The 24,438-nt window shown below is 39.1% G+C and overlaps 1 protein-coding gene across 2 annotated transcripts; it reads left to right on the top strand.

The window, feature by feature from the left end:
- Positions 1-368: 368 nt before the first annotated feature.
- Positions 369-23,216, top strand: LOC148854262 (Ribosomal L18p/L5e family protein). Of its 2 annotated transcripts, XM_088985810.1 has the most exons (7): positions 381-626; positions 765-843; positions 19,378-19,535; positions 20,226-20,388; positions 20,654-20,742; positions 21,157-21,309; positions 22,645-23,216. In XM_088985810.1, exons 4-7 carry the CDS (start codon positions 20,295-20,297, stop codon positions 22,798-22,800), a joined length of 492 nt encoding a protein of 163 aa, XP_088841936.1. In that variant the 5' UTR covers positions 381-626; positions 765-843; positions 19,378-19,535; positions 20,226-20,294; the 3' UTR covers positions 22,801-23,216. The 2 variants fall into 2 exon arrangements, with proteins under 2 accessions (XP_088841937.1, XP_088841936.1); XM_088985811.1 differs by lacking the exon at positions 19,378-19,535 and having other exon boundaries at positions 369-626.
- Positions 23,217-24,438: the final 1,222 nt, after the last annotated feature.

Below are 24,438 nucleotides of genomic sequence, written 5' to 3'. Positions count from 1 at the left end.
AATATATTAATAAAACTAAATTTATTAAAAATTATTGTTCATATTCAATTATCAATAATTATATTTTTTATAAATCAATATTAAATGAAAAATAAAATTATTAAATCTTTTAGATTTTTCGTATATCGCATGGGTCCCTACTATATATATATATAATATTATATAAACATATCGGTCAATTCGGTTGACCGCCATTTTTTTTAAATGATTAATCGAAACCCAACCGAAATTATCAAATTTTCAAGAATATCGAATCAAAACCGAACCAACCGGTTCGGTTAACCGATTTTTCAATTCGATCGATTCGGTTTTTCGATTTTTTCTCACCCGGCACTAAGAAAAACGCCGCTATATATTCATTTTTTAGCGGCAAAGAGAGAAATCCGCTGCTTAGGTATGATTAATTACAGTGGCGGATGCATGTTTGCCGCCGGATAAGAGATAGACCGAAAAATAAAAAAAGAGCCAGTCCGGCCCGCTAAATCTTCTCTCCCGCGCAAACGAATCCCATAACTTCTTTCGTCTTCCCTCAAATCGCACCAGTAAAAACGCTTTCACATTCTCTTCTGAGCACCACCATTTCCCTGTTTTCTTCGGCAGCTGAGAAGCATCAAACGAATTAAGCGGTACGCCACGATTTCTCTCTCCCCCTTTCATCTTCTTCCTCTCATTCCCCCCCTCTCTCTCTCTCTCTTTCACTTTTTTTCTTTCATTAGTCCCTTTTCCTACAGCAGACCATCAAACCTTCTCTTTGCCGATTCTAGGTTTTTTCCAACCCTCTCTCCCTCATCTCTTGTCACTCCTTCGGCAGCTGGGAACCGAACTGAACTCATCTCTGGCGAGGTAAGTTTTTATGCATATGCATTATTTTTTTGTTTGTTCCTATTGGTGGCGTAACAATGGAGTAACACCGTCCCATTGGATTCCGATTTGAAGAACCTGTTGGAGGCGAACTCCAATGGATAAGACCTAACCCTTCTCTATTTTGGTCTGTAAAAATTATTCTTAATTTCAGTACTTTTTAGCATAGATTGTTCTCCTTATTTTTAATGCCAAAATGTCTCATTACTCTGGCTAGGCAGAAACAGCTCCTTCATGTTTGTATTAATGCTTGTGTGAAATAGCTGCTTTTATTTAGAGGTTAGTTCAATGCCTAAAGAATATGCAACCTTAGAGGATGTTTTCCAATGACAATTGTTGTTTTGTTGTTTTCTTTTTCTTTTTGTTTTGTTGTTGTTGTTGTTGTTTGCAAGTCCTATAAGGAAAACAAAACTAGTTGGTTTGGATCTATTACAGATTTTTTTTCTTAAAAGAAAAAATAAACTTTTTCTATTTTTTATTTTGGGAATTAGAGGAGCATTACAGAGGAGATCGGACTCGGTCCTCACAATATTGATAGTGACATCCCTATAGAGTACATAGATTCCTGAACGTAAATAGAAAACAAAACTAATTAATCATGGAACATGGCTGATCTTGCCACATTAACAAGTTAGTGAATAAGCACTTTGTTGTTTGAACTTAAAAGAAAAATCAGGACATTTCATACCCACCCCCCTCCCCCCAAGAAAAAAAAATATGGACACCCATTAGTTTCAGAGATCCTTTAGTTTGGATTTATATTAAAAGAGCATTTCATAAACCCAAAAGAAAAATATCATTACCATGAACTTGCTTCAGTAATAGTTTTCTTAAACAAAACTCACACACCATCCCCCCACCCCCCCACATCCAAAAGGGATAGTAGTTAAATTCATGATGTGCCAAAGAGGTAGGTAAGTTACATAATAAGGTGATTCAAAGACAGCCAAGCAAGCAAAGAAAGAAAAATTAACAAACTAGCTAGCCCAAGTTAGCTAAAGGAAGCTAACTAAAAGAAAGAAAAATTAACAAACTAGCCCAAGTAAAGAAAGAAAAATTAACAAACTAACTAGTCCAAGTTAGCTAAAGGAGCTAACTAAAAGAAAGAAAAATTAACAAACTATAAGAGATTGATATGTAATATATTAATCCTATGAAATATATCTTATAATATAAGCAAGCAAAAGTTTAAACTGAACCAAGGACAGCCAAGCTTGGCCCTTGAGGTTTGCATAGGTAAATGGACTTGGATTGACAGTTGCACTTGATTTGCAAGCATGAGAATTGAACTAAGGCCAGGTCATGAGCATAGCTCAAGGATGAGCTAAGCTAGCTTGTGTTATATAGAATTCTGATTGTTTTGTTAGTGCTCTGGGTAATTTATTTTGCAAGCCTTTCTTTGGGAAGGGGATGTAAATTGTTTTGGCAAGGCAAGGACGGGGATGGGGAATGAAGTCCCCACCCCGTCCCTACCTCAATTATATATATACTAACATAAGGCATAAAAAACCTAAGGTTTTGATATATATATATATATATATCAAAACCTTAGGTTTTTTATGCCTTATGTTAGTTTTCTTAATATAATGACTCTAAGTGTTAGTAGACATGTTAGAAGTTATATTCTATTTTTCTAGATTGAATGAGACCTGATATAAAAAATTTGAACCTTTGCTAACTTGGGCTAGGGACCAACTGTTAATTCCATAGCCCAAGTAAAGATTGGTAAAGCATGGCTTCTATCTATTTGCATAGGTTGAGCAATAGTGATAACAAGTCAGATAATAAATATAAGTTTTAATAGATGAATTTATTGGCATAATGTGTCAAATTTTCTCCTTTTTATGTCAATAATTTCATCCATCATAAAAATTTTAGAAAATAAATTGTTTGCTTGTATTGAACAGTCTTTTCCTTTTCTCCTTTACTTTCTGTTGGTTAAGAATATTTTGAAATGCAATTAAGCAAAATTTGAACATGATGAATTATTCTAAGTAGATGTTCTGTTCAAAAGGGTCAAGCTAGCTTTTGGGCCTGAGTTGCTTGGCAATGGAATTATCCTAGCTACCTGATGGATTATGGATCCCTCCAACTTTTCATTCAACTGTGACCAATACAATCTTATTAGGGTCAAGTCATCACTAGATACTCAACCAAATTACTCATTACTTCTTTATTCAGCTTTCATTCATTCGAAATTTCATTGCTGATTAAGGTTGCATTAGGTGCTTAAAATGGAATCTAGGTTGAACCCAATGATGTAGCAAGATTGATTAGTAGAGACCAAATTGAACATTAGGATTATAGTGTTGGATAAGTTTGCATCTAGAGCAAGTTCAGGTGTATCTCAATTATGAAACCCCAAAAGAGCTCATGGGTTCCCTCCACCTGCTCAAAATTGGCCTTTAGTGGCTACACTTTTGGCCTTGTGGGGTTGAGGGTTTATGGCTTCAGAACTGGGAAAATATCTGTTTGTGGTACTTGTCCAACTGAAGAAAGGGAATTTGTACGGCTGAGAATAGCTTCAGTTTCCAAGACACTACCCCTCCCTTGGGTGGAATTGGAATCCCATTCCTATTCTTGTTGGAATGGCATTCCCCCATTTGAGGGAATGACCATTCCCTACCCCTCCCTTGGGAATGAAATCTTATTCCTGCTGTTTCCAATTCTCATTCTCATTCCTGTTTGAACCAAACAGCAGACTATGGGAGTAAATCATTCTGATTTTGAACTAGTTGGTGAACCATATCTAATAATAATAGGATGTCTAGATCACTGGATGTGTTTGGGTCCAGTTGGGAACAAAGTAGCTAGGTCTGGGCCATGCCCCTTCATCATGAGCCCAACCCAGTCCTAAAGTAGATACCCTTTCTTCTAATCTAAATGTTGACCCCTAATGTGGCTTGTGTACTGGTGAGTTGTCATTGGGCCAACATAGCCCATTGATGATGGAGATAGGTTATGTATATGTTTGGCATCGATGCTGTAGATACAGCACCATTTTCTTAGAAAACTGTGCTGCTGATGTGTGGGTTGGAAGCATTGCTTTCTGATTAAACGGTGTCTTTTTTTTTTTGGAAACGTTGCTGCCATGTGGATGCTCAGATTTCAGTTTTCAGATTTGAGCATGTTTTGTAGCATGCTCAAATGGTTTGACGGATTTCAGATTTGAGCATGTTTTGTAGCCTGCTCAAATGGTTTGACAGATTTCAGATTTCGGATTTGAGCATGTTTTGTAGCATGCTCAAATGGTTTGACAGATTTCAGATTTGAGCATGATTTGTAGCATGCTCAAATGGTTTGACAGATTTCAGATTTCAGATTTGATCATGTTTTTTAGCATGCTCAAATGGTTTGACAAATTTCAGATTAAATATGTCATATACCCATTTGGTTTGACAGATTTCAGGTTAATTCTATAATACAATGTGCTTGCAAAGTCCTTGGGCAGAGTTTGAGATAGCTTAGAGAAGGGAGAAAAAACAGTTGTACCTCAGCAGCAGAAAAAGCAGATTTCAGATTAAATCCATATGCCACCATTGTTTCTTTCTAGCTTGAAGTTGGACCACTTCTTTGGACTGAATAGTTTAAGTTGGACCAAGCAATGGCCCCTAGCTACCACTTTTAGTTGAATTGTTAGTTTGAGGATGCATTTTGCTTGATGGATAGGAAAACAGATATAGATCAAAATGAAACACTTACAGTGGTGCTACAGGAGGCATTCTCTCGGATGGGTTTTTGTAGTGTGCTTCTGTAAAATAAACACTTCTTGTTCTGATCATCAACTAACATAGCATACAACTGCTTGGCCGAACAGAAAACTGAGAGCCTTGGTCTCACAGATGATCCATTAAACTGTGTTGACACATGGGAAGCATTAAATGGATCATGAAACATAATCCAGTCACAAGAAACCAAGGCCAAGTGACCATGACATTAAAAATGACATGCATGCAAGCAGATGGTACAACTGTACAATGTAATTGGCCAAAATAGATTACCATGGGTGCCTTAAAGAACCAGTTTAATGGGTCCAAAATATCAAAATCAAGGGGTAGGGATAAGCATAAATATATTAAAAATAAGAGAACAAAAAAACAAAGATGCCTTCAATCTGATATTCTGAGCAATCAAACAACAAGAATACAATCAAAGAAGAAGGTGCCAACCGACTCAGTTGGTAAGGTCTCTGGCTGGTTGTACAACACACACCCAATCGAGGAAGATTTCTAGAATCATACAGCCTGTGATTATCAGAGTGAGGACAAGACTTACTTTCCTTTGTAATCTCCTGTTTCGGACTTTGGCATTTTCCTTCCTAGTATTTGCCTTTGCTTCAATTACCAAATGCTTGACAGAGTAATCTGAACAGTTATAAGGAAAATAAGGTCAACCAATAGGTAAACCAGAGGAAGAAACATTCAAAGGAGAAAGAAAAATATGTTACTTGATCTATGTAGTTCTTATATTCATTTGTTCTTTTGTGGATTTGCCACATATTTGAATAGAGATTGAAAATAGCATGACTTTTGTGAAATTGTCTGATTAAAATTCTGTAAAAATTCTGATATGCAAGCTTAAATAAAAGACACTCAAGAGTGAAGAACGAAATTGCTCAGGTCCACTTACTTTGATTTGGTATGGGGAGGCAGATAGGATTTGGACAGGCATGGAGGAAGCCCATGACCCCGGACTGTATCGGATTGACTGTCACAAGAGATATTTTGGTTTACTCCTTGAATGAAAGAACCCTCAAATGAGCTTGATGTTGAGAAGATAACTTGGAGTTGGTGTGGGTTTCTCCTCATCACTCTCATCACTATCACTGAGTTTAGCAATGAAGGCGTTGACCTTCTTCCGCATGGGACACTCACTTGTCCAATGCATTTCATTGCAAATGAAGCGAGGTGCATGAGGTGTGGTTGTAGTCGTGGGAGTTATTAGAGTAGAAATCTGTTGAATTAAAAAATATGAACAGAAAAAGTAGTTTCTTGAAGAGAGAAGGAGAAGAAGAGAATAAGAGATCTTGAAAAGAAAAGAGAGCAATAATCTGGCCGCCCCCTTCACTTATTCTTTATACCAAAATTATAAGAACAGTACAAAGACAACTATGCCCTTATAGGGCGGCATAACATAAAACACAAAAACATAATAAAATTTGGACTCACATAACTATTATGGTCCCCACCACCTATCTAACAACTAACATAAAACATCTACTCATAAAACAACACAAAACTGATTAATCTTTAACACTCTTCAAGTTGGGATTAAATGTCACACATTCCCAATTCGCATAGATCATGTTCAAACTTGTTCTTTGCCACCTCTTTAGTGAGGACATCAGCCAACTGTAACTCCGAAGAGACATATGGCAAGCAGATTTCTCCGGTTGTTACCATTTCTCTTATGATGTGTTTGTCAACTTCAATGTGCTTTGTCATGTCATGCTGAATTTGATTGTGGGCAATATTGATTGCAACCTGATTGTCACAGTACAACATCATAGGTTCCTCTGCTTTCACCCCAATCTCACTCAAAAGAGATATAACCCAAAGAGATCAAGTTTCCACCTATAAAGGTACACACCCCTGATGTAGACCTGTCATCTAAGCACCCTACCCAATTTGCATCTGCATAGGATTCTAGCTTCAGATTTTCATGATTTGAGAAAAGAATCCCTCTGCCAGGGTGCTTTTTCAGATATGCAAGTATTCTCTCAATAGCTTTCCAGTACTGAACCCAAGGTGCATGCATATACTGACTCACAACACTGACAACATAGGAAATATCTAATCGTGACAAACACAAATATAGCAGTTGGCCCACCATTCTTTGATATCTCCCCACATCTTTTACCAGCTCACCATTCACATTTAATTTTATGATTTGGATCAATAGGAGTGTCTGTTGGTTCGGTCCCCAGTTTCCCAGTCTCTCGTAGTAGGTCAAGTACATACTTTCTCTTACAGATGAAGATCCCATGCTTGAATCTTGCAGCTTCAATCCCAGGAAGTATTTGAGCTCACCAAGATCTTTGATCTCAAATTCTTATTGCAATGATTTTTTGAGATCATCAATCTCCTTCAGATCATTTCTTGTAACCACTATATCATCCACATACACAATCAGAATTGACACTAGAGCATCTCTCCTCTTTATAAAGAGGGTATGATCAGACTAGGTTTGAGTGTACCCAAAACGGATAAGTGCCCCTCTAAACTTGTCAAACCAAGCCCTAGGTGACTGTTTCAGGCCATATAATGATTTTCTGAGTTTGCACACCTTTCCTTTACCAACATTTTCATAAAAACCTGTTGGAATGTCCATATATACCTCCTCCTGTAAATCACCATTGAGGAAAGCATTTTTAACATCAAGCTGAAACAAGGGCCATGAATAGGTGGTTGCCAGAGATAAAAGAACACGAACTGAACTCATTATAACTATTGGTACAAAGGTTTCCTGATAATCAACACCATAGGTCTGAGTATACCCTTTTGCTACCAACCTTGCCTTGTACCTCTCAATCTTGCCATCAGCTCTGTACTTTACAATGAATACCCATCTACATCTGACTGTCTCCTTGTCTGGAGGGAGATCAACTATTTCCCAAGTTCGGTTTTTAACCAAGGCTTCCATCACTTCTTGCATGGTTGTTTTCCACTCAGATTTGGAAAGAGCCTCAGTAACATTCCTGGGTATAGACACAGAATCCAGGGAAAAAAAGAAAGCTCGGTAGGAGGGTGATAAGGCACTATAGGAAAGATGGTGTGAAATGCAATGGGTTGTACACTTTCTCTTCCCTTTGCAAAGTGCAATGGGAAGATCAAGGTCAGTGGGATCAGTTGCAGCAATGGTGTTAGGTACATGAACATTATCATTAGAAAACATAACAGACTCAGGCTCAAGGGGAATACCTGGAACTGTATCTATTGAATCTGGAGCTTCAGAAGGACTGATAGAGAGTGATGTGGGTTAAGGATGTGTGGAGTCAACCATCGTCTATCGGCACTGATATTTCTGTGAGGTTGCCCGTAGTGGCTCAGGTAATGAAACTGATGGAGGTGCTGATGGAACTGATGAAGGCACAAAAGAAATAAGAAGAGGAACAAACTGTAAGTTCTCCTCCCCAAAACTCTCCCCTTGAGGAGAACCACAAAAGAAGAAGAATGTGGATTCAAAACAGGTAACATCCATAGTGACAAATCTGCTCGACACAGGATCATAACAGCAATACCCCTTTTGGTTTTGAGCATACCCAAGGAAAACACATTTCTTGAGCCGAGGATCAAATTTCTTGCGATGGGGGCCAAGAATGTGAACAAATGAAACACAACAAAAAATCCTCAGAGTATGTGAAATATCTCTCAATCTGGAAAAAGAAGGCTAAATGCACCTTAAACCCCGAAGTCCGTGAAGGAACACAGTTAATCAAATGCATGGTTGTAAGAACTGCATCTCCCAAAAAAAGCACAGGAATTGAAGCACACCATAAGACTTCTTGCCACCTCTACAATGTGTCTGCTTTTCCTCTCAACTACTCCATTCTGTTGCGGTGAATATGTACAACTGCTCTGATGAATTATACCATGCTCCAAGAAATATGTGGTCAAGTCCTTTCTCAAAATACTCTTTGGCATTATCCAATCTAAAGGCCTTAGTTCTCACTCCAAATTGTGTGAGAACCATCTGGTGGAACTGTTATACTAAGTTAGGAACCTCATCTCGTGATCTCATCAAATATATCCAAGAATACCGTGTATAATCATCCACGAACAAGAGAAAATTACGGTATCCTCCCATGGAAGGAATATGATATGGCCCTCATACATTAGTGTGAACAATATTAAAAGCAAAAGTATTTCTTTTATTACTTGGTTTAAAAGAATGTCTACAATGCTTGCCTAACTGACAATTCTCACACTCTAAGGTGGATAACTGAACATACTCAAATAACTTTGGGAAAAGAAATTTCAATGAACTAAAAGAAAGATGTTCCAAGCGATTGTGCCAAAGCATAATCTGGTATTGACTCTAACCCACTACTACCGCAGCTACTAACATGATGGTTTTGATATCTTGGAATCTCATCCAAAAGGTAGACTCCATTCACCTCACGACCACTCCCAATCATTTTCTTTGACTCTAGATCCTACAAAACACAATTGCCAGGAAGAAAAGTCACTGAACAATTCAAATTTTTTGTCAAAGAACTAATAGAAAGTAGGTTGGTATGAAGTTTAGGGACATGTGAGATAGAAGATAAAGTAATACCATTTGTCACTCTAACTGTCCCCTTCCCAACAATGGGGATATGTGAACCATTTGTTGTAGAGATTCTGTCTTTACCAGAGCACAACTGATAGGAACTGAAAAAGGGTAGGGACATTAGTCATGTGCTCAAATGCTCCTAAGTCTATAATCCAGGGAGGTCCCTCCTTACCTAAAGTGGATGCAAGATTTGCAGTTGCATATAAACTACCTGTATGTGTAAAAGAGGTGGTGTAGTTGGCTCCTGTACTTTGCTGTCCATCTGGAAGGGTAGAGCTAGTTGTAACTTTCCTACTCATAAGTTGTTCAAACCTTTCCAATTCTGTTCTCACTACTGCTACTGCAATGGATTCCCAATTAGTTTGGCAAAGAGGGGCCGAAGAGTCTCCTATAGTGGCCACATTTGTATTACCCTATTTTTCTATACCAGTTTTTGATAAGTTGCTGCATCATTTACACTTTCCCATACCACAGTTTCTAAGTGATCTATTTCTTGCCAAAGGGTTTTTAGCATGGAAAAATACATGGCAAGGGGTTTTTCTCCCTATTCTATACTAATCACCTGATTCCTTAACTGATAGGCTGTGGCTACATTTTGCTTCTGAGAGTAGGTTTCAACCACCCCATCCCAAATCTCCTTAGCAATATTAGCCCATAGGAATTTTTTTCCAATATGAGGTAACATAGAATTACACAGCCAGGACAGTACAATGCAATTCTCTTGCACCCATCAGGAAGAATCTATATCAGGTTTCTTTTTTTATCAATAACAAATTCATTATATTCATTGAAACATCATACTAATTACAGGAAGGAAGACAAACACTCTTATCTTCCAAATACAACTTAAACCCTCCAAAAAGGGAAAAGGAAAAAGGAAACAGTTAAATTACAACTTAGCTCAAAACATTGCTTCCATTTCTATCCCTTGCTTAGCTAACCCACCAGCAAAAGAATTAGCTGATCTCTTAACCCAACTCATCCTGATTTCCATCCCCTGCACCAGCCATCTGAATTTCCTCTTCTCATTTTTATAATTCCATAAGCCGCAGTTGTCTTTAATCAGCCACCCTATCACCACCTTCAAGTCCCCTTCAATTAAGAGTTTTCTAACACTCATCTCCTTGGCTTTCTAAACTCCTTCCATAACTGCCAAGATCTCATCTCTAAGAGAATCCCCCACACCAATTGGGCCTGAGAACAGGGCAGAGATGATCCCGTTCTCATCCCGAAAAATACCTTCAATCCCTGATTGTCCAGGATTCCCCCTACAACTCCCATCAAAATTTAATTTGAAGCCAGCAGGTGGGGGAGTCTAAGACACCCTTATTAATGGTTTGATCTGTGTGCAATTTGCAATATCACCCCACTTTCTCAACATGTCATCCACTGTGTAGTCTGTAAATAGCTCTAGTGATTTTAGCCAATGTACAATCCTTATATGGATCACGACCTTCAATTCTTCAGCCCCTCTCTCCTTTTCTGAGAAGATCCTAGAATTTCTTTCTTCCCATAATGACCAGCATACTACAACCCTCAGTCCTCTCCACATAGTCCTCCTTTTCATGTGCCACTTGAAAAAAGAAGGGGAAAAAAAAGGCTCTGCAAGTCTGATGGAGGGTTCCACCTACACCCAAAGAGAGAAAAAGCCCATTCCCAAATTGACTTTGCAAATTGGCAAGACACCAGTAAGTGAACACCAGTCTCCCCATCCGCTTTGCCAAGAACACACAAATTCCTGCAAGTATTGGGTCTCTTCTTTTGGAGCAAATCCCAGTGTTGATTCTTTCCAAATAGGCTTTTCAACAAAAACCACCAACCCTAGGAGGAATTGGTCTGCACCAAACCTCCTTAATCGGGAAAGGGGAGGTTGCAGGACTGGTGGACTGGCAAAGGACTTTGAAGAAGGAAGCACAAGAAAAAGACCCCATGGGGGTAGGGGTCCAAATTCTAGAGTCCACCTTAGAACGCTCTAAGAAAACATTATCAAGAAGTTCGAGGCTCAAAATACTATCAAGATCTGAATCTCTCACAACCCTCCTCAGACCTGGGTTCCACCCAAACCCCGAACTGGAAGAGGAATGGGTGATGAAAGAAGAAATTGGCTCATATTTAAAATAAAAAACAGCATACAAAGAAGGAAACTGGTCCTTAAGAGGAGCATCCCCCACCCAAATTTGTTCCCAAAATTTTATGGAATTACCTTTATTCAAATCATACTTGACAAGAGGGGAGAAAACTGGAAGCAGATCATGAATGGCTTTCCAAGGCGAAGTGCTTGTGGTCCTTGCTCTGATTCTAGCGTCCCATCCATTTTGCTCTAACCCATGTATTCTTGCCACTATTCTAGCCCATAGCTTCTCCTGCTCCAAAGGAAACCTCCACAACCACTTCCCCGAAAGGGCCGAATTCCTTTTCCCAATGTTTCCAAGCCCCAAACCACCATAATTTTTACTCCTAGTCACCACCTTCCAGCTAACTCTATGGTCCCTCATCTCCTCCCCCGGCTCCCAAAGGAAGTCTCTCATCAACCTCTCCAACCTACTACAAACCTTCCCTAGAATCTTAAACACTGAAAGGAATTAAATGGGTATATTTGCTTAAGAATTTCCAATCCACCATGTCATAAGCCTTCTCCATACCTAGCTTACAAAACACTCCCTTCTTTTTATCCTTCTTGAAACTTTCCACACTCTCATTAGCAATGAGGATTTGATCTATAATCTGCCTTCCACTTACAAAGGCACCTTGATTGTGTTCAATTATGTCTGGCAATACCTTCTTCAACCTCAAAGATAACACCTTTGCTATAATCTTGTACAGGTTGTTTACCAGACTAATTGGTCTGAAGTCCTTTGGATGTGAAGCTCTTTTCTTTTGGGGAATCAAAGCTATAAAAGTGGAATTCACCCCCGGATTAACAATTCCTCTCCTATGAAATTCCTCAAAAACCATCAGAAGGTCCTCTTTCAAAATATCCCAACAATCTTGATAAAAAGCCATTATGAACCCATCCGACCCTGTAGCTTTGTTCTGTCCATAGAAAACACAACCTCCTTAATCTCTTCTAAGTCAAAGTTCTTTTCCAAACTCCTTCTATTATCCCCCCCTACATCTGGCCAATCCAAACCTTCTACTCACACCCTTCCATTTACAGGCCTTCTTAGAATGGATTTAAAGTGTTCTACACATGCCCCGACTATCTCCTCTTGTTGAGTTAACTCAGTTCCATCCACAACCAATTTGGAGATGAAATTTCTCCTTCTTCCATCTGCCAAAGAATGAAAGTACCTGGTATTCCTGTCTCCCTTTTGCAACCATTGACATCTAGATTTTTGCCTCCAACTTATTTCCTCCTTATGTAGGCAATCCTCTAATTGTCTTCTCAAGACCTTTCTTAGTTCATTGTCTTCCTCTCCAAATTCTCCCCTTCCTTCTTTAGAGTCAAGACTTTCAAGTTAGTCCACCAAATCTCTCTTTCTTTCTTTTATCCTCCCAAACTCCAAGATATTCCACTCCTTGATCTTTATTTTCAAGAATTGTAGTTTCTTATGAAATCTCATCCCCTCCCGTTCCACCAATGGGTTACACTCATTCCACCACTCCTTTACTCTATTGGTAAACCCGGGATGGAGTAACCACATTTTTTCAAATCTAAACGGGGCAGGTCCTCCACTCCACATATTTTCAAATCTATATCAAGTTTCTTCTCCTCCCTCGTGATGTATCCTAATTTTCCATGGGCACCAATAGCCATCTTGGCTGATTGTGCCCACTCTAAATAATTTGTACCATCAAGTTTTACTGTAGTAATGATTCCAGACCCAAAAATAACACTACTACCTCCAACACCAGTCCCATGGTACCGGTGGATTTCACCTCGGTACTCGAACTCTCCATCTTACTTCAAACAGTTCAACAATAAGAAAAAATAGATTGGAGATCTTCCAAAAGCAATTCAATATCATACACATAGAAACCAACCCTTTTCGGAAGAAGAAAACCCTATTCGGAGAGAAATTCGTCTCCTCCTCACGCCTCCCAACAGAGAGGAGTGAATCGATTACTCCAAGAGGCTCAGAAAAATCCAGAAACTCAACTGCCCTCTTTAGAATGACAAAAGAAAACTAACAATACCTAGGCGCCCAAGATCAAATAAAAAACAAAGAGTCCAACTTTTCTGGGACTCTTCCCCGTACTCCAGTTCTTCCTGATTTTGATGTCGAACAATAAATCACCTTCCTAATGACTAGATCCCACCAAAAAATCCAAGAACTGGGCAATCTATAGCAGATCAATCAACCCTTTGTTACTTCATGTAGTCGGCCGATCTAGGGCTGCATGAGAATGCTTCAAGAAACCTTAGCTGATGGCTCTGATACCAAGTAAAAATCTGCTAAATTCAAAAATATGAATATAAAAAGTAGTTCTTGAAGAGAGAAGGAGAAGAAAAGAAAAGAAGAAGAGATCTTGAAAAGAAAAGAGAGCAATAATCTGGCCGCCCCCTTCACTTATTATTATTTATACTAAAAATATAAGAGCAGTACAAAGACAACTATGCCCTTATAGGGCAGCATAACATAAAACAGCATAAATAAGACAAAAAAACATAATACAATTTGGACTCACATAACTACTGTGGTCCCCACCACCTATCTAACAACTAACATAAAACATCTACTCATAAAACAACACAAAATTGATTAATCTTCAACAATTAGCTTTTTGTGGCTTCTTTCCTTGTTGATAAACTGGCTTGTTGGGGTATGGCTGTTTTTCTTTGCCGGGAGTTGACTGCGGGTCTCCCCCACTCAAGCTTGTGGTACGCGGGTTAGGTGGGCAGTGGTCCGCTTCATCAGGCTTCTTCAAATCAACAAGTTGTTTGGCCACGACCATGGCGGTTGCAAGGTCTTTTACCCCTCGTCGTTGTAGCTCAAGCTCGGCCCATGGATTGAGCCCACCCATGAAGTTGAACAAGAGATCCTTGTCCGACATGTCTGAGATCTCAAGTGTCAAGGCTGAGAATTCTTGGACATAGTCATCCAATGAGTCCCTGTGCTTCAAGTTCTTCATCTTCCTTCATGCAAGGTACTCAACATTCTCAGGGTAAATTTGGCATTTGATCTCCCACTTAAAGTTGGCACAGATATTGATGGTGTGTGTGTCACGGTCAATGTCCTAACAACACCAATGCCACCATAACATTGCAATATTATTCAAATACATTGTAGTTGTATGTACCTGGATTTGCTCGTCATGGATGCCAGTGGCGGAGAAGTATTATTCAAGTTGCCACAAGAAATTGCCTAGCTCACGAGCATCCCAAACACCTGAGTATCATAGTTTTCGAGGCGCCAAGGCGAGGCTAGGCGACTAGGGGGCGCCTTGTCGCCTAGGCGTTGGATTTTTTATGTTAGAAACATAGATCCTAGGGTAGTTCCCTAGGTACCATAACCATATTTCTTTAATAATTATTCATGATTTTCATAAGAAAAGTATAAATTTCATATTAAAGTATAGAAAATCAACATATTCATGAGAAGAAAAGGAAGAAGGAAAATGAAATTCAAAAAATATAGGGGCTGAACCCTTATTTTTGTTATAGGGAAAGAAGAAAATAATTCAAAAGTGTGCTCATTAGATACAATTTTTAGTTCTTCCTTACTTATTGGTTCATGTTTTTAAGCCTTTGAGGGTTCAATACAGCATTTAGCAATGTTTGTGTTGATTAAACCCTAATAAATAAGAAAATAATAAAAAGAAATTAGTATATAAACACAAAATTATTATTTTAGTTTAATAATGTCTATTTTATAATTATAATCTCAAAAAAGAATGAATAAAAAAGTATTTTATACTAGGAAGTAAAAAATTGTTAGGCAATTAGGTGAGGCGAGCCTCAAAGGGCGCCTTGTCACCTAGGCATCGCCTTGACAACTATGCTGAGTATGGTGTCGGTTGTCGTATCTTGATGTACGCCGAGGCTGAAGTAGATGAGGCACAAGAGGAGTTGGCCATGGCCATTTTTATGAGTGCCGTCTCGTCCCTCATTTCATCCAGTTGTGCTTGAAACCAATCCATCAAGCCTTGGAGGTTGCTTTGGGAAGGTCCCTCTTCCGAGCATTGTAATGTGTCACAGATCTCCCTGAAGTCACCATTGAATCATCCTTCTAGCTCCACCACAGCATTCCCCATTGTCTCCATGTTGAGGTGGAGTTCTTCAACCCAGTCTTGGATCTCACCTACTATCGCCTCGCAAAGTAGGACGCGTGTCCATGCTTGAGAATGATCAACGGATTTGTCCTGCTTGCTTGTTTTTGTTGTGTGGCCCTTTGGGGCATGATCTTTGGAAGGTACATCAATTGGTGTTTCATCGGTAACGTGGCCTTTAGACAACCCAAGCAATATGTAGTCGACGATGTCGCGGTTGCTCTTCATCGTTTGTGCTAATTGAGGGGTGATCGACAGGGTCCAATATGTGAAGGAGCTCCTTCTCTAATACCAACTGTCACAAGGCTAGCCGTTGGGGCCCCATGCGGCACTCGGTGTGTGTCGAGTAAGCCTACGAAACAAAGAAATAGCACAACAAAGGCAACAAAGATGGCACGCGAATTAGAAAAAGGCATTGTTGTATTGCAATAGATGGCAAGCACAAGCACACAAGTTTGTGTCGAGAGGACCTCGTGCTTAACCTTTACATGGTCTTGGCATCACTCAATTACGTACCTCCCCTCAAAGAGTAAGTCAACTTTTGGTGCTCTAACAAAATATTACATTAAAATGTTGAAAAATCATACTATATAATTACAATAATGCCATGGGCATTACCCCATACAAGATACATGTGTAACCCCACCCAAGACACACTTGATGGGGCTCTGATGGCAAGTTGCCTAGCCTCGCCTTGGCGCCTTGAAAACTATGGCAAGTTGCCTAGCATCCATGATGAACAAATCCATGTACATACAGATACAATGTATTTGAATGATATTGTAATGTTATGGTGGCATAGGTGTTGTTAGGACATTGACCGCGACACATGCACCATCAATATCTGTGCCGACTTTAAGTGGGAGATCAAATGCCAAATTTACCCCGAGAACGTTGAGTATCTTGCATGAAGGTAGATGAAGAACTTGAAGCACAAGGACTCATTGGACGACTATGTCCAAGAATTCTCAGCCTTGACACTTAAGATCTCAGACATGTCGGACAAGGATCTCTTGTTCAACTTCATGGATGGGCTCAATCAATGGGCCGAGCTTGAGTTACAACGACAAGGGTGAAAGACCTTGCAACCGCCATGGTCGTAGCCGAACAACTTGTTGATTTGAAGAAGCTCGATGAAGTAGACCACTTGCCACCTAGCCCATGTACCACAAGCTTGAGTAGGGGAGACCCGTAGTCAACTCCCATAAAAGAAAAGCAGCCTTATCCCAACAAGCCGGCTTATCAACAACAAGGAAAGAAGCCACAGGAAACTAATAACTCCCACGGCTACAAATACACCAAGAGACCCACCACACCTCATGCACTTTGCTTCATTTGCAATGAAATGCATTAGATAAGTGAGTGTCCCATGCAGAAGAAGGTCAACGCCTTCATTGCCAAATTCAATGATAGTGAGGAGAGTGATGAGGAGAAACCTACACCAATGCCAAGAGTAGGCGCTCACTAGCTCATCAATGCCATGGTCAAGAAAGACGCCACACCCAAACGACCTAACAAAGCTCACAAGGGGCTAAAGTATGTAGACATCACCCTCAACAGGAGGCGACTCAAGCCTTGGTAGATGTTGGGGCCACCCACAATTTTATCTCACTCGCTGAGGCACAACGACCCGGTTTGACCACCACCAAACAAACAGCTTGGCTCAAGGCAGTCAACTTAGGGTCCAAGGCAGTAGAAGGCATGGCTCGTGGAGTAGAGCTCCAAGTTGGGCCATGGAAGGGAATCATCAACCTGTCTGTGGTATCTTTGGATGATTTTCAGGTTGCCCTTGAAATGGAGTTTCTCACACAGGTAGAAGCAGCCCTCATGCCACACATCGATAGTCTACCAAAAAAATATGCTTTTCAACAATGTTGCAATAATACTATCACACACATTCTTTTCAATATGCATCACATCCAAATTGTGGCGCAATAGATTGTCCTTCCAGTATGGCAACTCAAAAACTATGCTTTTTTTTTCTTCCAATTATGGTACTCTTTCTCATTATCATCATCACTACCATCATCATTATCATCACGTTGCCTCTTTTTACTAGTAATGCCAGAATTTTTTCCCCAAAATTGTTAATAATACCCTCCAATTGGACTAGAATCTCAAACTCATGCAATATAGGTGGTGCATCTCTTAATTCCACTTCGCCATTAAATGATCTCCTATCTTTTCGGAACCTATGGTCAAATGGTAGGAATCACCGATGACCCATGTAACAGAATTTAAGGCCATTGTCCAAGTACTTAGAATTAATGTGCTTGTTGCAATAAGGACAGGCATAACGCCCCTTAGTGCTCCATCCAGATAGATTGGCATACACAAGGAAGTCGTTAATAATCCATAACACAGCTGGCATGCAATGGAAATCTCATTGGTTAATGCATCATAGGTGTCCACCCCAATATTTCATAATTCCTTCAAGTCCTCTATCAAAGGTTGTAAGTATATATCAATGCTATCACCTAGTGCAGAAAGACCAGGGATAAGTAAGTAGAGGATGAAATATGGTTGTTTCATACACAACCATGGTGGTAAATTATATGGCACCAAAATAATAGGCCATGTGCTATGCGAAATACTCGTCGTCTTAAATGGATTGAAACCATCTGCTGCCAACCCAAGTCTAGCATTACGGCTATTTGAAGCAAAATCTGGATGATGAATGTCAAAAGTCTTCCAAGCTAGGGAGTCAGCAGGATGCCTTAACGCTTCATCTTTGGTGTGGCCCTCCTTATGCCATCGCATGAGAGAATATGTACTTTTTGACATGAATAGCCTTTGAAGCCTTGGTTTTAATGGAAAATAACGCAATATCTTTTGTGGAATTTTTTTATTCTTTGAAGATGGAGATGTCTCATCATCATCTTTCCATCTAGAAGCACCACATTTAGGACATGACTGGTCATTGATAGCCTCTTTCCAAAACAACATACAATTATTTTTACAAGCATCAATTTTATGATATTTGAGTCCCAAGTGAGCTATGATCTTTTTGGTCTCATAGAAGGAGTTTGGTAAAGATTCACCAATAGGGAGTGCCTCTTTCAACAACTCAAACAACATTGTGAATGATTTATTACTCCATCTAGAAAGGCACTTTATATGATATAATTGACTAATGAATGATAGTTTGGTGAACTTCTTGCAACCAGGATATAATTCCTTATTGGCACCTTCCAATAACTTAAAAAAACTTCTCAACATCATGGCCACATCTAGGTCCATCCTCCGTACCACCTCCTTTATCACCAGAGTAAGAGAACCCAACTGCATCATGCAATAACTCATGCATATCATCGTCTATACTTGAATCATCGTTCAATGTATTATCAGATTCAGGCATAATAAAAGCTCTCTCTTCTCCATGAAATGTCCAATGAGTGTAATGACTACTAAATGTAATGACTTGCTAGGTCACATGCTTCCGTTCTAGTAACCCAAAAGCAGTTATTACATTTAGCCATAGGATTCCTAAACCTAGCAAGTCGCCTTATCCATACCACCCAAGTTCATGCTCGGGCCTTGGAAGTGAAGTTCGTGGACCAGTTGAAGAATTCCCCTTCACTGCAAACAAGACTCAAGCCGTAGGCAGGAGTAGGTCTTTGAGGACAATGACCGAATTGAGTGGGGAGACTCTCATGAGTGACCACTTTTTTTCGCGCCATCAAGTGCCTTCACCATGCCCGCGACATGCCATCAGAGCGTCATCAAGTGTGTTTTGGGTGGGGTTACACATGTATTTTGTATGGGGGAATGCCCATGGCATTATTGTAATCATGTAGTATGATTTTTCAACATTTTGATGTAATCTTTTGTTAGAGCACCAAAAGCTTAACTTACTCTTTGAGGGGAGGTAGGTAGTTGAGTGGTGCCAAGACCGTGTAAAGGTTAAGCACGTGGGCCCCTCGACACAAACTTGTGTGTTTGTGCTTTCCATCTATTGCAGTACAATAGTACCTTTTTCTAATTCGTGTACCATCTTTGTTGCATTTGTTGTGCTATTTCTTTGTTTTGTAGGCTTACTCGACACACACGGAGTGCCGCACGGGGCCCCAACGGCTAGCCCTGTGATGCCCCTTCATTTCACGAAAAACGAACACACCTTTAATTCCGCTGATGGGCATTCGAAGATGGATGGGTGGGAGGAATTTTTTGTTGCCTCTCCACTGGCAAAGGTCTCTGTTTTGACATTATGTTTTATGAGAAGTGTGACTAATATTAGTTTCCTCAAACTCATGGATCTCTGTGGTATACAATTCCATTAACATGTTCAGCTTAAGACCCAAGAAAGTTCGGTGTCTGTGAGAAGGCTGAGATAAAGCCGAAGCCTGAATCGTGCAAAACATATTGGCTTAGACGGCGAGTCATGAAATATATGTCATCAGTAGTATAATGGTGGTGATTTCTCTTTGTCAACGTACTTATCTAAAATCTATTTAACCATTTTGGCTTGTGCAACGTAAAGTGTAGCAAAGTTGTTTCAGGTCTCTTACACTCGTTCAGTTCATTGGAAAAGGTTTCTCTTAAAGGTGTACTCATTGAATGTTCGATCAATTGCCTCAGAGAAACTTCATTAGAGTTTCTTTGTTCCATAATACGGGTTTACAATGGCCTTCTTTGATGAGGAATTTAGAAATAGCAACGCTTTTTTAAATGTATTTAAATTACCTTTTCTTTTGTATGCTTTGATATGTTGAAGTTAGCTGATCCATAGAGTATAACGAAGCTGTTCTTTCTGTGCAGTGATTTACACTATGATTCTTCTTGCATGAAGATGTGTTCATATGTGCTTTGGAGCTGTATACTAGTGGTTTAATATAATTCCTAAATCAAACTATCTTAACCTGCCAAAATGTCATTTTCAGGGAGGATCCAAGTTATCTTCTCAACATCAAGCTCATTTGAGGGTTCTTTCATTCAAGGAGTAAACCAAAATGTCTCTTGTGACAGTCAATCCGATACAGTTCGGGGTCATGGGCTTCCTCCATACCTGTCCAAATCCTATCTGCCTCCCCATACCAAATCAAAGTAAGTGGACCTGAGCAATTTCGTTCTTCACTCTTGGGTGTTTTTTATTTAAGCTTGCATATCAGAATTTTTACAGAGTTTTAATCAGACAACTTCACAAAAGTCATGCTATTTGCAATCTCTATTCAAATCTGTCGCAAATCCACAAAAGAACAAATGAATATAAGAACTACATAGATCAAGTAACATATTTTTCTTTCTCCTTTGAATGTTTCTTCCTCTGGTTTACCTATTGGTTGACCTTATTTTCCTTATAACTGTTCAGATTACCCTGTTAAGCATTTGGTAATTGAAGCAAAGGCAAATACTAGGAAGGAAAATGCCAAAGTCCGAAACAGGAGATTACAAAGGAAAGTAAGTCTTGTCCTCACTCTGATAATCACAGGCTGTATGATTCTAGAAATCTTCCTCGATTGGGTGTGTGGTACAACCAGCCAGAGACCTTACCAACTGAGTCGGTTGGCACCTTCTTCTTTGATTGTATTCTTGTTGTTTGGTTGCTCAGAATATCAGATTGAAGGCATCTTTGATTTTTTGTTCTCTTATTTTTAATATATTTATGCTTATCCCTACCCCTTGATTTTGATATTTTGGACCCATTAAACTGGTTCTGGCACCTGTGGTAATCTATTTTGACCAATTACATTGTACAGTTGTACCATCTGCTTGCATGCATGTCATTTTTAATGTCATGGTCACTTGGCCTTGGTTTCTTGTGACTGGATTATGTTTCATGATCCATTTAATGCTTCCCATGTGTCATCACAGTTTAATGGATCGTCTGTGAGACCAAGGCTCTCAGTTTTCTGTTCGGCCAAGCAGTTGTATGCTATGCTAGTTGATGACCAGAACAAGAAGTGTTTATTTTACGGAAGCACACTACAAAAACCCATCCGAGAGAATGCCTCCTCTAGCACCATTGTAAGTGTTTCATTTTGATCTCCATCTGTTTTCCTATCCATCAAGCAAAATGCATCCTCAAACTAACAATTCAACTAAAAGTGGTAGCTAGGGGCCATTGCTTGGTGCAATGGTAAAATCTCGGGCTGACAGGTGTGAGAAAGTCTGGTAGCTACCACTTTATGCAAAAAAAAAAAAAGAAATAAAAATAAAATGCCGAAAGGTTTGCTCCATATCCAGTTCACCTCTCCCGAGACCCTGGATAGTCAACGCTGGGTGGTTTCCCTTTTTATATATAATTGGTAAATGAAACTTTTTGTAAAGAAATGATAAACATAGGTTGGTTTACATATACCTACACTACTCGCATGATTATGTTTGGCAGCATCCTTAGTTAACCTGGAATAAAATATGTTCTACTAGATAAAACAACTTGAATTAAAATTTTGTCAAAGAATATCACTGAGAAATATCTTCAGAGAATACATCCAACAATGTAATTGATCCTTTCTTCCTTCACCTCTTCCCATAATGGTTCAAATTAAAGAGTAATTAAAAATTGATTACAGATCTGAGCTGTGCCCCAGGGACTGTGGTACCACAAATGCACGCATTTTAAGTTGAACTAACCACTTTTGGCAAGGTAGCATCAGATACTTCTCCTGGATCCCAGTTAAACGAAGGAACTTCATAAATGTGGACATATTCCTTCATCTTTATTTTGCTTAATCGTCCATATGCTTGCCACTACTATATATATCAATGACAAACGAATATTCTCCATTCGAAGGGATCTGTTACAAGCAAAACAGGGTCTAGTGGGGTGATGTTTCTGCCCCGTCTGCACAGGAGTATTTTATTTTCAATATTTATTGTACAGTTGTACTGCATAAATATTTGCACTCAAATTTGGAATAGAAGCTAATTCAATGATAAAAACTAGCTTTTGTGTTAAGGTCGTAAATTTTGTTGAATTGAGAATATTTAAGTTTTGGAAATGTCCATTTGTGGACGTGGGCACAAATTGCCAAGCCATGTTAAATCTTGTATGTTTTCTGTACTAATGTTTCTCCTTTTTCTTCTTTTTTCATGATTTTCTGGTTTCTGGCACAACAAGAAACGTAATGACGATGAGGTCTTTGTAACCTAATTCACTGTTAGGGGTTCGTTTAATTATTGATTTGGTTTACATGTTCGTGTGGACCCATGAAGCCTATCTTAATAGTTGTTGTAGCATTAGTGCATTACCATGTGGTTATCTCTTAACCCTCCTTTTGTTTCTCCTTTAACTTAGAGACACCTATGTAACACTATGCTATTGAATTCTCATCTTTTTCATATTTGATTTAATCTCAGGAAGCTGCTCAAAGAGTTGGCGAAGAACTAGTTAAAGCATGTATTGCTCACAACATTAATGAAATATCATCTTATGATCGCAATGGTTTTGCTCGAGGGGATAGGATCCAAGCTTTTGAGATTGCAATTTCCCGTCATGGATTCTTGCCACGCTAAGCTTTCACGGTTTCACCTAGATGTGCATGAAGTCTACGTATTTAGTGGATTTGCATTTCAATTAAGGCTCTGTTGTTGCTATGCAACATTGGACCCAGTACGAATGCTTTCATCTGCTGCAGATCTCTTCATCTCTAGAGGCCAAAGCAAGTAAGCAACCATTCACCTTCGCGTTGTTACCGGTCTTCCTTGCATTCATATTGTCTTGTTCCCAAAGCAAAGCTCTCTAGACTCCCAAACACAGTTGGGTTGGCGATTTCAAAAACAAATAAAAACAAAAAGCATCCTTTTCTAGAACACACCCCTTGACGAGTCATATGTTGTATTTACTAAGATTCAACTAGTGGCATGATCTATCTTTAACCATATAAGATATACAAAAATAATCAAATAGATATGATTGATTTAGGCTATAATTTCTTATCTTTATCCACACTTCCACTGGAGAATCCTTCGATTGAGTAGGGCAGCAGGCCGATCTTCTCTCAACTTCCGTGGTTCCGGACGCATATCACATTTGGGCTTGAACACCTGTGTTTAGCTGGGTTTCGATAGGGCTTGAAAACTAATTGCACGTATAATCTCTAATACATACATAATTTATATTATGAAACCAGAAAGGAATGATGCCTAATAAACTTGTAACCAATCAGTCAGCATCATAAAAGTGGTGACCAATAATCTGGTAGACTGGTACTCATCAAAATCAAAATTTAAAAGAAGGCGTCCGTTGGTCGAAGTTCTTTCAGTGTGATACCGTTCCATTATCCTGGCCTTGAATAAGATAGCTATTTTCCAAACTTTTTAAAATCGGAATTTTATTTTTTACTCACAAACGGCACTTCACGCCGGCCGCATAGCACATTCCACCGTGAGAACATTTCCCATAATAAAAGCAAACAAGTATGGGAGATGCTCCTTAGGTTGGTGTGAGGAGCATGTTGAGGAGCAGGCTGGATTAGAAAAAAAAGGTTAATTATCAATAAATAATGTATAAATATATTTTAGATATGTTATATGTATTATTTTATATTTAATTAATTTTTTTAAATCAGTTTTTAATTTTTATTTATAAAAAATATTAAAAACTGTAATTTGAGGCCAAAAAAGTTTTTTTTTTTTTTGTGAAAATAGCGGGTCAAGGCACCTATGACTTCTTGGGACAGAGATCTTGAAAAGTTATTCAAAATAAAAAAATCACCTGAATCAGACATCATAGTGCAAAGTCATAGCCATCGAAAGTTTTGTATACATTGAGTGTGCAACTTGCGATTCAGTCACCAGGTCGAATGGGTTAATGGTTGAACTCTCTGAGTTGAGTGGTTCTTGATTAAGTCAATGATTTTTGACCGTCTAGTGGGTCTTGAGTGAAATGGATCCGGAATCCTGATTGGGTGACGATTCCAACCAGCTGATTCAATGGGTTGAAAACATTGATAATACCCTTTTACTAAATGTTAAAATACGTAAAATCGTCAAAAATATCCTTATTTAGTCATCTTCCAAAACAGCAAGGGACCGGGTTGACTAGTCTTTTCAGAATTACTTTGGTCACTAAAAATGCTTATTAGCTTAGACGGGCAACTTCTGTTAATGGTAATGAAAAGTAATTTTTAGATAAAAGGGTCTGTCGAGGAT

Source organism: Nelumbo lutea, chromosome 4 (assembly GCF_056320005.1).
Source record: "Nelumbo lutea isolate HS-2025 chromosome 4, American lotus-T2T, whole genome shotgun sequence".
Taxonomy (NCBI): Eukaryota; Viridiplantae; Streptophyta; class Magnoliopsida; order Proteales; family Nelumbonaceae; genus Nelumbo; species Nelumbo lutea.
This window is presented reverse-complemented; position numbering and strand designations above follow the sequence as displayed.